At 40.7% G+C, this 15915-nt stretch overlaps 1 protein-coding gene across 8 annotated transcripts in view; it reads right to left on the bottom strand.

Annotated features, from left to right (window-relative positions):
- PKHD1 (PKHD1 ciliary IPT domain containing fibrocystin/polyductin) overlaps positions 1-15915 on the bottom strand; it is a 234539-nt gene that overhangs the window by 107984 nt on the left and 110640 nt on the right. For all 8 annotated transcript variants that reach the window (XM_088053430.1, XM_088053431.1, XM_088053432.1 and 5 more), the window contains 5 exons: positions 10997-11109; positions 10093-10183; positions 8859-8993; positions 5572-5707; positions 4065-4311 (listed from right to left, as the gene is read on the bottom strand). In XM_088053430.1, the coding sequence (XP_087909556.1) occupies positions 4065-4311; positions 5572-5707; positions 8859-8993; positions 10093-10183; positions 10997-11109 (722 nt within the window). The remainder of the gene's footprint in view (positions 1-4064; positions 4312-5571; positions 5708-8858; positions 8994-10092; positions 10184-10996; positions 11110-15915) is intronic.

Below are 15915 nucleotides of genomic sequence, written 5' to 3' on the forward strand. Positions count from 1 at the left end.
AAGCAAGCTTAGGACCAGAAAATGTTGCCTCAATGTTAAATTTATCTCCCTGCACTTAGAAATACCCCAGATGATAATCAAGCTGAGGGAGAAGGCTTGAGGAAATGTTTTGCATATTCATAACACTGTGCAGGATCCGGTTTTGCTGCCCATGCCCCTGACTGCAGGGTGAATGGAAAGGTGTCTTCCACTGGGAAACAAATTTATCTAGCTGGGATGAATCTGAAATGCCAGAAATGCATCAGAGCAAAAGCTGAATCTCTAAAACTGATGAGTAGGTAACTGAACAGTCAATAATTTAATATTTGCTTTCTTTGTTACATCACAGGAGCCCTCAGAGGATGGGTTATGGGGACAAGTGACCATGTGAGCTGCCCCCTGCATGGGTAGAATCCTGTACATGGGGAGGACACATGGCCAGAGAGTGACTGAGGACATTGAGAGAAGTATTGTGGTTGTCAGGGTGTTCCACAGCAGGGGATGCTCAGCTGAAGGCACCACAAAGAGTAAATACCTAAGGAAAAGCAAACCTAGAGTAATCAGAACTCTCTTCAAGACTCAAAGACACAGAGGTAGGGGGACACCAACCTACCAGCAGTGGCTGGGTTTGCAGCAGAAATGCACCACACAGAAGAGGATGTTGGAGCTGATTTAGGAATTAAGCCCATAAAGTTAACCTTTTGCTCTGCAGCAGAAGAGGGAGACAATAAAAGGCTTGATCTACAAGACTGGTGCTGAGCAAATCCAAGGTTTCCCCAGTGAGAAAAGGAAAGCAAATTAGAGGGACCAAGAGGGAAACTCCCTTTTGGCAGGCACAGCCACCGAGTGTTTGGAGTCCCCTTCGCCGCGAGGTGCTGCAAGGCTGCAGATTATTCTAATGCTCTCCTCTTGTAAAAATTATGCATAATGTGAGGAAACTTTGAAAGTCACTTAATCATGTTATGACAATTTTTTAATGAAAATTTGTTTTAATATTAATAGAGATTCATAGTTTCATGATAATATGGGTAGTGGTGGCATTTGGAGCAGCCGTTTCTAGCCTGCAGCCATGCTGTGCTGTGCCATAGCATAAGCTGTGCTTCAGACCACTCAATAACTTTCTCACATATAAATTTATAAAGACTTTTATAAGCTCCAATTACATTTTTAAAAGACATAAAACCCCTCTTTAAAGTGTGCTTGCGTGACACATTAGTTTTTACTTTCAACTGGACTTTGTGAAGAAGGGTTTTGTAACAGCAGTGCAACCTTGGAAATGAATCCCCATTTCCCAGGAAGTTGCTGAGTGAAGTAGTTCAGGACAGTCACAAAATGCTCAAGATAGTAGTTTTCCTTTTAGAAAAGAGCTTCTATATTTTTTCTCTAATCAAGCACTCTTTTTCTCCCAAACCTGTAGTTTATTTGGGAAAAAGTGTCAGCACAACACATGAATTCTGGTAAATGAAACAGCACAAAGATAAAGAGCCAACTGCCCACATTGTGTCAAAAATAATTAAAATTGTTCCAGACATTCTTTTAGCTGGCACCAAACAGCCCTATCCCTGACAGCTCCCAGGTTGGGGATCTTTCCTAAAGGTTAGTGCTGATGCAACATCCCTGATGTTGTGGAGACTGAGATGGTAAAAATAAGGCCATGTCCAATCCTTGTCAGCTGCCCTCAGGGTCAGGGAATGATCCTGAGGTTGCTGAGATAGAGGTTGCCATACTAGGTCTCACCTCTTAAAATCCATTATTTGCCTCAACCTTCAAAATCTGTGGAACTGGAATCCCATTCCTGAAATTCAGGATAAGCAAAAAAACCCCACAATCTCCAGCCTCTCATGCTTTTTTTTAAAGGAGCACAGAAAATTCAAGTTACAGACCTGACAAGTCTCATATTCCATGGCCTGGTAGAGCACAATAGCAAGATTTCTTCCAGAGAGATTTTTAACTCTTTTCTCATCAGAAATAAGATAAGGATAGCCAAGCGACTGTGCTTTTGTCTTTTCATTGAGATGAGATGGATCCAAAAGGAGCTTGTTAGGAATTTCTTTCCTGTCACCCACCTGTCTTTATTCTCTTTATCCAAACTCTGCCAATTGCTCCTAGTCATGTTTTGCTGTATTAATCATAAACCATTCCCTATTTATGGCAAACACTCTCCAACACATCTGGAGAAAATTCACCTTCTCCCACCCCCTCATCCTCTGGTCATGCTATAGATATTTTATTAATTGACTTTTACTCTTCATCCCCTCCAGCTCCTTTTATTCCCCATCCTGGTCCTCTCCCAGGTTCCCTTTGGAGCTCTATCCATCTGAACAAAGCCTCCCTGGCTCACCACACTCATTTGGCTGGATCTGACAGTCTTTCAACTTAACATGATGGTGATTTGGCTGCTGGGAGCTGCTCAGGAGAGAGGATCTGGAAGCAGCACAGAGGGGATGCTCGCAGAGGGGATGCTGGGGTTCCTCTGCTGAGCACACAGTCCTCAGGAGGACAGGATAACAGCTGGCTTCTTCTTCTCAGACTGCCAAAGATCTCTGATGTAAATTGACTCCCAGCTCATGCAGATGAATAATAAAGAATCTAAATAAAAGGTACTTGTTTGAAATAAAACCTTAATTGAGAAGTCTATGAAGATATGACTAATCATTGAATCCTGGAATAATTTAGATTGGAAGGGACCTTACAGCTCATTTAGTTCCAACCCTCTGCCATGGGGAGAAACACCTTCTACTAGACCAGGTTGCTCCAATCCCTGTCTAAGTCTTGAACACTTCCAGAGAAATTCTCATGGAGTTCACTGGGAAGACAAAATTTAGGTCCATATAAGTCTTCCAGAGTTAACAGCAATGGTGCAGATGAACTCCTGCTTCTGCTTGCTCCTTACTCACCTTTTGATGCCAGGAGAAACAAGGTGTATTAAATATATTAACTGTCATTTATTATTAACAATTACATTGTGGAAGTACCCAAAAGCACCCAAATCACTCTACAGGCAACATTTAGAGAAGCTCCATCCACCCACACAGCATCAGCCCAAAGATCTTGCAGTCCATTTCATCAAGGTAAATGCAGATAGAAAGGGAATTAATTTCCCCAAGACCTCTTGGTTAACTGCTTAGACAAGACATCAAGCACAGTTTTATTTTGTCTTTTACCCAGTATTCTTTTATTTAAATCAGAATTATGCCAAGCTCTTAAATTTTTGCAGATTTTGGTTTCTTTACAAAACACAGTAATGTAAAACATGCAAAGCCTGCAGGTAGCTTCTCCTTCAATGGAAAAACCGATTAGTTTTTTCCTATTTGGGAAGGGATTGGGGTTTTTTTCCCTCCTTCTTCTAAAACATGAATTATGAGGCAGATGTGAATAATTAACAGCCCTCTGACAGAGCACTTCAGGATTTCTGCCTACGTACTACTAACCTGAGACAGCAAAAAATGGATAATTGTTCAGATTTGTACTTCAAAAGGAGAGTGAAATGCTGAGCAGGGGACTGGGAAGGGAAGATGAGCATGGGAAGAAAAGCAGGAGCAATGTTTAGAGCTCTAAAAGTCTTTCACCCTTTTTCTTATGTCAGAAATTTGCAAATTTCCTCCCTGGGTGATAGAAGTGGTGGCAGTTCTTGCCTGAACAGCATTTCTCCACTGGATCCCCTTAGCTGCCAGCTGGTGAAAGGCAGGGACAATTCCAGCTTGGGGAGACAAGTGAACTGGGACAGAACTGGGAGCTGTACAGCCACCAAAGCTGATAGGAACGACCCGGCTGTACCCCAGGACTGGATTATAATTAGAGCTTTTTCTAATTTCCCAAGCTATCAAATACCAATGCTAATATCAAATTCAGTGTGAGATGCCAGATCTGACACAGCATCTCCAGAAGATTCTTGTCCATCTGCCATGGAGTGGCAGGCCATGGGAGGCAGCACGGCAGATGCCACTGCTCAGGCTTTAGACCTGGTTTAGGACCAAGAAGAGAGGCAGCAGCCCTGGGACCAAGCTCAGATCCAGCAGCAATCTCAGAATAACACGTAGCAGAAAAGCCCATGCTGTATTTTGGGAGCTGGAGCAATTACTTACAAATGAAGAGCCATACGGTGGAAAACAAGGTCACTGTCACAGACACTGCCACCAGAAGCTTGGCTGAAGTTGGCACTGGCTGTGCAAGACGCTGCCAGGATATCTGTGGAAGGCAGGACATGACTTCCCTTCTGTCCCGTGGTGGAGCCATCAAGATCCTCAAGGATGGCAGAGTGAGGAAAGGGGAAGGACACTTGGAAAGGGGAATTAGTGAAGCTCAGATGTTCGGCTGTCACTGTAAACCCACCTGTGGGTGACAAGAAGCATTTCTAAAAAAACAGAATGGTCACGTCATGTAATGGGCCTGAAGACAAGTCTCTGGGGATAAAGAGACCAGCTTCATTCCACTTTGACTTTGGAAAAATGTCTGATGGGTCAGAAAAATTGGGAGATACAGGAAAATAAATAGAGATGGTTGTAGGAATAGCTATTGGTGTGTATGGCCAGACCAAACTTGCCCAGTACCCTGCTGTGACTGTGGTTCAGACTTGCCTGACCCAGGTGCTTCTCTTGGCCCTACCAGCATCTCCTCAGTGACTCCAAACTCTTCTTCACAGGCCCCACAGCCAAAATTACAAACTACACAATAGTGGTTGGTATGGATCCTGTCTGCCTTTCTTTGAAGGTAAATTTTTTAGAGGTGAGTACATTGTGTAAATGTACTTGACACTTCTGTGTATGTGCAGCACCCAGCAGAATAAACCCTTGGCTGAGAAGTGAGTCTGGAGGATTTTTTCCCTACTGAAACACAGATAGCTACAAAAAAAAGATGATTATTCATGCAGGCTAAAGTTTATGAGCACATTAATACTTACAGAAATGTCAGAAAATCATAGCCCCATGGACTGTAACAATTCAGCTTTGGCAGGAATGTCCATACAACACATGGGTTGCTATTTGACAGTCCTATTCCCAGTTTTAGCCTGACTAAGCCAGATTTTCCTATTCCTTCTGTCCTTTGATCTCATCTCCTGAAATATTTTTCTCTTCTATGTTATTGTAGGGCAGTCTTCATTTATAAATAAATATATTTTATTACAATACAAGAGGCAATTGCAGTTGGAACATTCTTCAAAGAGCCTTTGAGTACCTCTTCAAAGCTCAGAAGGATGCTTAGTTTACACATTATCTTTGGCAAATTCACCTCAGGTTTAGGCTGGCCTGAGGTAGCAGCAAGGTGAAATTCTGTGAGGTTGTGTCACAGCTTTTAAAGAAATCATCACTAGAAATTTTACCTCCCAAAATGAAGAGAAACAAGGCAGAGCATAAAACCTGTTTCCACTGAGAAAAGAGTACCAGTGCAAAAATCAGGCTACATTTGTCTTAAAATAAATGCAATATGTGTCTTCAACTGAGTGATAAAGATATCCAGAAAGACTGGGGAGAATCTGAAATTTCAGCCTATGCAGAGGAGTTATCAATGGTCATCTATGGAAACTATGAGCTTGTAATGGGAGGGGAAGTTGGGATTTGGGAGTCCTGAGAAATAAATATAAATCAGACTCACCCTGCCCTCTGAAACAGCCAGAACAAGTCCTGATCGCTGTGCAAGTGTTCACATCAAAGTTCCTGAAAGCTGTGTTGGAGATGAAGAGCTGGTATCTTTTGGGAGTCTTTAGTCCGGCAGACATACAGGTCCTATCCTGAGGTGAAGGAAACATCAGCATGTGAATCACAGAGTCCTAGAATGGTTTGGGCTGGAAGGGACTTAAAAGTCACCTCATTCCAGCCCCTTGCCATGGGCAGGGACGTCTTCCAAAAGACCAGGTTGCTCCAAGTCCTGTCTAACCCAGCCATGAACATTTCCAGAAACGAAGGATCCAGGATGCAGCAGCTGGGAATGCAAGATTGCCCATAGTTGTGGAGTTTAAAGGACAGATGTAAGATATTGTTTGGCAAATTCTGACAACACCCATCTAATTCCCCACCTGAAGAAGGAAATGGGCAGCTTCTTGCCCTTTGTTTGAGTTGCTGGAGAGTAGTTATGATGGGAAATTTGAAGGGAGAGGAAAGTTTACATTCTCTGGGGAGAAATAATCCACCTAAAAGCCGCAGTGGGTGAATTTTTACAACCCCATTTTACTTTACCTCTTTTGTCCAGAAAGTGGGAATTTTTCATACTCTCAAAAATGACCATTCTTATTTCTGTCCTAAGAAAAATCTGAGCACTGACTCAAAGGCATTTTGTGTGATTTTGGATGGGGATGCACTTATGCCAAGCTCTCTGAAAAGCTGTAGAGGACTTCAGAGTCTATTAGAACTTAAAGAACCAGAAAGGAAGAGCCAAAGCCACAGGAGATGAAAAACACAATGGAAAAACTGGATTTTGGGGTGATTGTAGTCCATGACACAGTGGAAGTGTACAACCCTCTGCCAAACTGTCTTGGAAATGGGCTGGAAATAAAGATACAGTTAGAGTTAGTGAGCAGCCTGGAGGAAGAAGGGCTGGCAGGAGTCTGTGATACTGTTTCTGAGGCCAATAAATACTTGTAGAATACATCTCAAAAGCCATAGTAAAGAATCAGTCAAGAAATCCACCCTGTGTGAAAACACCTGCAATTGAAAAGAAAGAATGTAATGGACTCTTATAAGTAGATTATTACTTGAAAGAGGAGGTGCTATCTTCAATCTTTGTAAGGCACAGTAGCTCCATCAGCTGTTTTATTTTGAGGCCAAAATATCAAGAGTGATAGTCCTGGCCCTTGAGCCATCCTATTGCAAGTCACTGCTGAGAAGAAATTCCTGGTTTCTGGTAACAAATTGCTCAGAAAGTCTCTCTTGGCTTTTTTTTCTTACACTTTTGGTTCTTCCATCCCACACAACTTTCTATATTTATTAATTAATTAATTTTATTTTAACAAATAGCAAATAGAACTGTGTGAGACTGTAATTCATCCCCCGTGTGTCTCACAACCCCTGTTTTTTCCAGGAAGAAATGCTTTTCCTTAAATGGTCCCACAAAGACAAGCTGTTTAATGAGAACACAGAGGGGGCTTTCTGAATGTCTGGGAAGTTAAAAAAAATCTTTCACTTGGCTTTTACAGGTCCTGGATTTAGCCCTGTTAGTAATGTTTCAATGGGTCAAAGCCCCAACTTTGCAATGCCCTGATATTTCCAGAAAACAATCTTGTTTTAAAATCACTTTTTTTTCCAAAAAGTGGAAGGGATAAAAGAGAGGAATATCCAAAGTTCCCGTTAAATTAATGTCATAAAGTTTTAATTGATATTAAAGAGGCATCATTATTAAAGGGAGAATTACATACATTAAGATGTAAATTATGACAAGGAGGCTCTTATCGTGAGATAATCAAAGATAATCACCCCCCTGAGGTACTGCAAGAAACAAGGCACAGCGTGAGTGCCTCTAAATCTCTTAGCAAGTACAACATTGCAGTCCTTCCATGGATCCTGCAAAGCAAAAACAAAGACATCCACCCCTTGGTGTCAGAAATTCACTGGGACATCACTTGGACACCGCAAGGTTGGACAGGTAAAGCCAGGATTTTATCTGAACTATCAACTTAGAACAGACCTGCTAAGGAGGTTTCTTTCTGTGAGCTTGTAAAGAAAACTCATTTTAAATACTTTTTTTTTTTTTTCTGCCAGTCAGAGAGAAAATTAATTTAATAAACAACAATAGAAAACTGAGCAGGGGGAAAAAAAAGACCTCAAAATCATGAACAAGCAGCTGTGGCGAGTTGTAACTAAAATTCCATTGTTATCCATGTTATTAATCTGTTAACAACCTGGTAGCACCCAAAGGACTTCGTCCAGCTGCCTAAAGAAATAGTGGAAGAAGAACATATTTACTGCATAAATAAAATTACATTTTGTCAGTATTTTTCATTCTCAAGTAAAAAAAGTAAGGCTCTGTGTTCCAGGTGGATCCATGTTGCTGAGAGAGAGCAGAGGAAACCAAAGTGTTAACAAGGACAGAAACCAAAGCTGGTGTTCCCCCTCAGTATTCTCAAATCACTAAACTAAACCCACTCGTGCATGGTTAAATGGTGTTAAATGCAAAAGGTGTATAAGAATTCGTGTTAGAAAAGTTTGATTAAAGAAAAATTACTATTTCTCTCAAAAAGTCAGGTTTGGTGAAATTCCAAGATTTTTCTGAGACCATGTCAATCTGAAAAAACAAAAAAAATGAATGGGGAAAAAATTTGTACTTGTCTTGCTAAGATCCTTCAGCTTTTTGTGTTTGTGATTTTGCTTTCACTTTTGAATGTTTAAGAAAGAATATATGGGATTATGCCTTATAGTGTGAAATCTTGCAGTAGTTTTAAATGAAAATAGAAAAAACAGAGTCCTTGTTTTCAAATTTGTTTAAAAAAAAATAAATCTTAAAATCTTCCATGATGAAATGAAAAGATGTTTGGAAAAGATAAAAAATAAACAAAACACAGAGCAATAGAACTGTTTTGGTTAGAAAAGCTCTCTAAGACCATGGAGTCCAATCTTCAACCCAGCACTGCCAAAACCAACACTTAACATCCCAAAGTGCCAACACTTACATGGTTTTTAAAACCCTGCAAGTGATTCCACTATTGCCCTAGGCAGTCTGTGCCAACACCTGAAAACCTTTCAGTGAAGGTATTTCCCCCAAAATCCAGTCTAAACCTCCACTGGTGCAACTTGAGGGCCTTCCCTTATAACCTATTTAAAATCCAAGCTTTTCCCAAGCTGCCATGGAGCAGGAGCTGTTCTCCAGGCTGCTTTCTTGTTTCTCCAAATTCCTATTGAAATGTTGCTGTGAGACTTAAGAGACACTGAAATATTCCCTGCAGTTCTTACCTTTTGCCCAAGGTGTCCATTTAAAACACTGTCAGACACAGAGACATTTCCCAGGCTTTCCACAACGTCAATGCCAAAGTCTTCGCAAGTAGAAATCCAGAAATGCCGGAGTTCGAGGTTCCTGCTACGGAAAATCTACATAAAAGGAAAATAAAATAATAATAATAGATATCATCATCAAATAATAGAATGGCTTAGGTTAGAAGGAACCTTAAAGACCATCTCATTCCAACCCCTGCCATGGGCACTGGCACTTTCCACTATCCCAGGTTGCTCTGAGCCCCATCCAACCTGTCCTTGAACACCTCCAGAATGGGGCACCTAAAAGAAAGAAGATGGTTTCTAAAAGGAGCCCATGGAAAGAAGCAGAATAAACTTAGTTATTTGTGTATTCTAAGTCAGCCACACACAGAAATTACAAGTTATGCAGAGAAAATAAACAACAACAACAAACCTTCAAATCAACATTTTGTTTTATTTCTTTGCACACAAATAACCTTTTCCAGAAAGGGAACGCATCGGCCTGAAAAATCACACTGAAAAATTGGACACCTGCAGAGAAAGAGTCATAGGGATGGGTGAGGCTATAAAACCTTGCAGAGAAACACATACAAACTGTTCAGGTCAGCAGACATGAATTAATAGGATCACAGGCTCCAAACTGTGAGCATGGGAAAAAAGTATGACATAATAAAAGGTAGTGTGGGTTTTTAAAATCAGATTAAATAATAGTGAGACATATTATCTGGAGAACAAGGCTAGACAAATTCAAATCAATAAAAAGTGGCAAATTTTAAGAAGAATTAACAAAATGATCCCATGGAAGCCATCATTTCTATAAAGGTAATGCATCCACCTATCACAATCCTCATGAGCAGCTCTGATCCACTTGGAGGATTTTTTTATTTGGCAACATGAATAAGTGGAAGGTGTCCCTACTCATTGCAGGCAGATTGCAGTGAGATGGTTTTTAAGGTCCCTTCCAATCCAAACCACTCTAAAATTCCATGATTACAGGGGCAAACAGATGCTAGATGATTACAGAGCTGGTGAAAATAGCACTGATTCTGCAGCAAAAAGAATTCACACAAATCAAGTTTCTGGCTCTTTCATTAGAACACGAGCCTCCAGGTGAGGGACATGGACATCCAGGCACGAGAGCTTTTAGTCAGTGTGGAGGTGATATACTCAGAAAGATCCTGAGCATCACAGAAGGCAGCGGGGACAAACCTACCTGTGCTCCCCCATGGCAGCTCCAGGCTGTGAAGTTGTTGAACTGAACACGACTGTCTGGCAAATACTCTGGGTACACCAGCAACCCATACCTGTTTAGGAGAGAAAGCCATGGAGCCTGTTTCTTTACAGTGCATGTACTGGTGAGCAGATTTTTTCTATTCATCATTTTGATATCTAAAATATTAAATCCGTAACAGTTGTCTGCAGGACAATTTATTTCTTAAGACCAAAGTCAAAAGTTTTCAGTGTTAGACCTTTCAGAGTTAAAAAGGAGTGTGAACTGAGAAGTTCTCACTACAAAACACCCTCCCATGCTCATGAGTTTTCAGCCAGCATCACCTTCAGATAAGCCTGACATGAATCTGGACAGATAAGGTTTTTCTTTATCTTGGATTCAGCTAACTTGAATTACAGCCCAAATGTATGCATTCCTGAATGCAGCACTTGGTTTGACCTTCTCAGAGATTTAAAATCCAGAGATTAATATCCAGATTAGCTCAAAATTCAGGTCACCTTATCAGCTGATTTTCACTACAATGTCATTTTTTAATACTCTTTCTGTTTTAGGGAGGTACTGGTTAAAACTTTTGTCAGTAGCTGTTCCTGGATACTAAAGGAACAACAGTTGCATGAAATGTCACAGAACCATGGAATCATGGAGGGTTGGAAGGGATCTTAGAGGTCATCTCGTTCCACCACCCTGCCATGGTCAGGGACACCTCCCACACCGATTCTGCCCTGCTCCAAACAGCTCTGCTTGAGAGAGGAGGACCTGAAAGGGTGCAGAACTGGGGGGAAAAGTCCTGAAAAGAGGGGCTAGGCCTTTTCTGCCCACCACTGCAATTACAGATGGCACAACCGTTCGCTGAAGGAAAATCTCTTTAACCAAACTCCCCAATTACCTTGTGCAGGAGTGAGCTGTGTTCTCACTGAAGGACACGAGAGGCACTTGGGATGGTCCCTCAGGGGAGAGATGAAAGAAATAGCCATACCCAGCACCACACACTGTGTTACCCTGCAGAGAGGAATATGTGACTATGAAAATAATATTACCACAGATTTCTGGAAATTAAAATCAATTTTAGAAACATACAAATTAAAATCCCAAATGAAGTCCATTCAAATTCTGTTAAACTGGGTGGTGGAGACTGGTACCCTGTTTCTGTGTCTCCAGTCTTGTTCTGTTTTCACTTTGACCTTGGGCCAGTTGTAAAAATATTTGTTTATAAACCAGACAAGGAGGAGTGGCCAAGCAATAGAGACAAGTGTCAGAAAAATGGTGTTGTCACAACTCTTCAAGAAGTAGGTAAGAAAAAAATGTGTTGAAAACTTACATCTATAACTCCTTTCTACATAAGAAAATGTCAGGAAGGAAAAGTAAATCACAAACTAATCACAAAGGTAAATTACAAACTAATCAAGTTTATTGATTTTCTTCTCAGTCTGAATGTTTGTCTTATCTCCCAAAGCAAACACAGGATAAGGAAATATGGGATATATTTGCTTTGAAAAAGTGAGACTCCTAAAAATCAAGAGAAAGCAAAGAATAACATCTTCAGGATATGACTGAACAATTAAACTTCCTCACACCTGCAGTAAATTACGTGGTTTGGATCATTTTTTACAGGATGAATAACCATAGGAAGATGTGCTGTAAGTCATTATCATTTAATATCACTTAAAGAATTTGCATCCTAAATTCTGCACTTGAGTTCCATTATTTGTGTTGCAAGAGGTAAAAATAAGTGGACATAAGATTAAAATTTGCCTTAAAATTAGGAGTTTGGTACTTAAAGAGTCTTCATTGAGTGGGTTGTATGAGCTGTATTCGGTTTGTTCTGAACTTTTCTACTCAAGGACAAAAAACCTGCTCTTGCCAGCTTAATTTGGAGAGCAGCCAAGCCTTGTTGTGTTTGGGCTGTGTCCATATAGCAATGTCTTCATGTGTGCACCTGTGCATGATCCCTCTCACCTGTCTTAGGTGTGTGAAAATTCGAAGTCCAGGCTGGTAGATTCTAGCTCCCTTTCTAGGGAAAAAAAATAAGACATAGGCATGTGCAGAAGGCAATGCTTTTGGTCTGTCCTTAGACAAAATTAATTGCTCTCTGGAGGTATGTGGCTCTCTAAGGGGGGTCTAAGCTGACCTTTCTTGCAGCTCTAAGGAGGGCTTGTTCTCTAAGATCAGGTCTGACGCCACCACTCCCATTCATAGGTCACTGGACAGTGTTAAAATACTAATGACTTTTTGGTCCCTGATGGTCCAAATCAAAGCTGAGCCTGGTGACCTCGAGGTGAAACCCTCCATATACCAATTACTTTCTTCTGACCCATCCAAGTGTGCTCCCTGCAGTCCTGATCTCTGACATCTGTCAAGGAATAAAGTACCGAGACCCAAAGCTCTGCTTTCTCTATCCCCTGGTAAAACTGCTGCTTTTTCTGAAAGTGCAGCCACTTTCATTCCCTTTTTCTTTAACAAAACACTTCTGCAGTCCAGTCACATCATTTCCAGGATATTTTACTTGCGACTCCAACTGTGCGTTCTACGGATGATTCATAAGGAAAAAAAAACCCTGCATATTTATTCAGCCAGCTCGTGGCTGGAGGGCAGGGGTTTTAGGCAAGCAGGGAATTTTGTGTGGAAATCAATTCTTTGTGGAAGTCAGTATATTACGAATGTCCGTGCAACCAAAATTCCAGAGAGAAATTACCTCCCTGAGCATGCCAAATACCTGGAGGTGTGCACTGCGAGTCAGTAAAATCAAGTGGCTGACGGTTTAAGTGTCTCTTAACCATACAACTCTGCTGGTGTAAATGTTTAATGAATTTCCTTTAGATAGGTGGCACTCCAACTGTTGACTTTAAAGACGACATAAAAGTTCTGGACGGTGTTCCCAGAACCATTCCCACAGTTTCTGATCTGGCAGGACGTGAGTAGTACCCACACGGTGCCTGTTTCGGTGTGGGACCAATTTGCAGGAAAGGGTTTGGAAAAGATCTCAGCAGGGATGAAACGGTGGGAAAACAGTGCCAAACAGATGCAGCCCCACCTCCTTGGCGCTGTGGAGAATGGCTGGATGGGGTGACACTAGGGAACAAATGCCTTTACCAGCAGTGTGACCATCAGTCACCCCTGTGACACGGAGACACCGGCTGAGCTCCACCCTGCTCATTCAGCAGAGCTGTTTCCCAGTCCTCAACACCAAGGCAAGAAAGGAAAGGGAGGTTCTTGCTGGATTTCTTAAACCCAGTCCATATGTTGCTATGCACGAGCACCGCTGGCTCTGGGATTTCAGGGCATTGAATGTTTATGGATTGGAACAACAAAAAGGCCAAAACTCACTAGGCCCCGAGAGAGCCAAGGGAAAAAAGATAAAAACCTACTTTTTAAAGTATTTTTCCTGCACGCATAAAGAAAACCAAGGACAGGGGGTGGATGTTTCAGTGAGAAAAAAAACAGTATCACAGAGGAGCATCTCCTGTTCCTTGCACTGATAGCACTTAAAAGGCAAGAAACCAGCCTACTAATGAGATTGTCTGTGACTGTAAAAAGTGATAACCTGGGCTTACACACTTTGTTTAAAAAAAATTGTACTAACCTTGGAATAATCAGTTTGCACTCATACTGTCCAAGTATAAAATTTCATCTAACATCCTGATTCACTTAAGAGCACTTAAGTGCACTTAAGAGCTTAAGTCAAATGGAAATTGGTGGGAATTGGGTCTCCAAATGTCTTTGTAGGCTCAAACCTTTGTAGGTTTGAGTGACTGCTCTGTCCCAATTTCCACACCGTTTAGGCCACCACTGAATTTCAAGGAAATTTAAGCTCTTCAGCCACCAATGCAAATTTAGGCTCCCAAGTAAATTGAGTAGTTAATGAAAATATTATTGCAGGTCTCACTGCGGAAAGGCTTAAGCCATCATGCACAGAAGATGTTACACAGTTTGGACCCAGAGCTCTCTGCAGCCTCTGCCTTAAAGATTGCAGCAAATAAATTTAAAACCAGCAATCAAAAGATGGAAATCTGAAAATAAAATAAAAATAAAATAAAATAAATAATGTAAAATAAAATAAAATAAAATAAAATAAAATAAAATAAAATAAAACCCACAAAACCAATAAACAAAAATACTGACAGACACCTAAAATAAAATTCTAAACTGGGAAAATTTCTATCACCTGTTCTGGCCTGGGAACCAGGTGGAAGATGAGCCTTTCCCAATACATTCTTCAAGCTGTCCCAATAAACTAGGATTATAAATACCTAAAAATCTTGAGTCATTTGACCTGAGAATTGTCATGAGAGAAAATGTGCTAAGACTACAACATCATAATGCTGGTGCTGGACCAGCACCCCTGGAATTTAGTGATTATTATTGCACTAAGAAAAAGTCCACAGTTCTTTTACTTGGGAGAAATGTGATTTTTTTCTCTCAATATCCCTGTGCTTTGCTCTCTTCCTGAGCAAAGAGGTCCTGTTTGCTCCTGTTGTACAGTAAGCGCAGTTAATAACAATTTTAAGATGGTCAACTTCTCCGAGTTTTCCTTTTGCTGCTGCAACTCCTCAAATATTCCAGTCCTCAAGATGATGATGGTTATCAGCAACCATCTGAGGGCCATCTGCTACCCTGCCTGGAGCAGCACATCTCCAGAGAGCAGAAAGACCCCCTGATATTGGGGTACACAGCCACAGCTGTAGCTTTATATCTGTAAACTCACGTGAGCAGAGAGGGATAAATAAATGTGCTGAAAAGTCAGCACAGCCAGCTCCCAGGAACCCGTGGAGGTAATTGCAGCAAACCTTTTCCAAAGCTGAGCCACTGGCAATAGAGTCAGCAGCTCCAGGGTAAGTCAGTGCATGACAGTACAAAACTCTGTGTTTAGTGGAGCTGAAATTCTCATGATCCTGCCTAGTTGCTGTGTTCTTAAACCACATTTGATGGCCTTAAAAACGATAAATATAGCCTCAAGGGAATTGCAGAAAAATTCTCTCCTCCTTCCTTGGTGGTCCTGTCTTCATAAAAACATAGGAAATGTGTTGGTCTCTTTTTCACCTTCAAATTCAGGTGCAAATCTTTCCTCACGGAGCAGAAGCCCCAGGGGTGATTAGGTCTTCACAAACAGTAATTGGTTTGGTTACTGGAGGTTAACAATAGAACAGGTTAGGATTATTTTTTAAATGAAAATATGCATTTTTCACTACTGAAAGTGTCTTAAGAAAGGTCAGTTTCAATGTAATTCCTTAAAATAGTTGGGAAGGAAAAGTGGTTTGAAGTTGATGAAAATCATTTTTCCATGAAACACATGAAAGTGACTCTTTATTCTGAAATGTAAGACAAAAAAAGAGAACTAAGAGAAAGCATCAGAGAATTAGTGAATAAAAGTATTTTTTTCTGAGCTCAGCTTTGTGATGTGTGGCTGTTAAGCTATTAGTCCTTTAAAAACTTGATATTTTATTGATATTTAGAATAGGGAAGCTTTGTTTCTTTCAAAATCAATGTCATTTTCATAGGACAGGAAACACATTCTCTTTCTCACCCTGGAATGCAAATCTTTAGTTGTATGTTCAATGTGATTTTAAATCCAGACAGAAGTGTAATTGATGCTGCTGAATTTTAGTGTTTCTGTAGTCAGTCCATTAAAATTGAGGGTTTTTTTAATAATGGCAGAAATTCTAGAGAAACTGAGACTAAACTTTTTCAATTTTTTCTGAATCTGTGAGCATTACAAAATAAAACAAATTTTTAAAGTACCTCAGGATGAATTATCTCACTGTAATATTCCATTCCACTCGAACACAGCAAAATTCCCAGTAATAAATT

Source organism: Pseudopodoces humilis, chromosome 3, assembly GCF_049639895.1.
Source record: "Pseudopodoces humilis isolate 2021_Gansu_Grassland_sample_001 chromosome 3, ASM4963989v1, whole genome shotgun sequence".
Taxonomy (NCBI): domain Eukaryota; kingdom Metazoa; phylum Chordata; class Aves; order Passeriformes; family Paridae; genus Pseudopodoces; species Pseudopodoces humilis.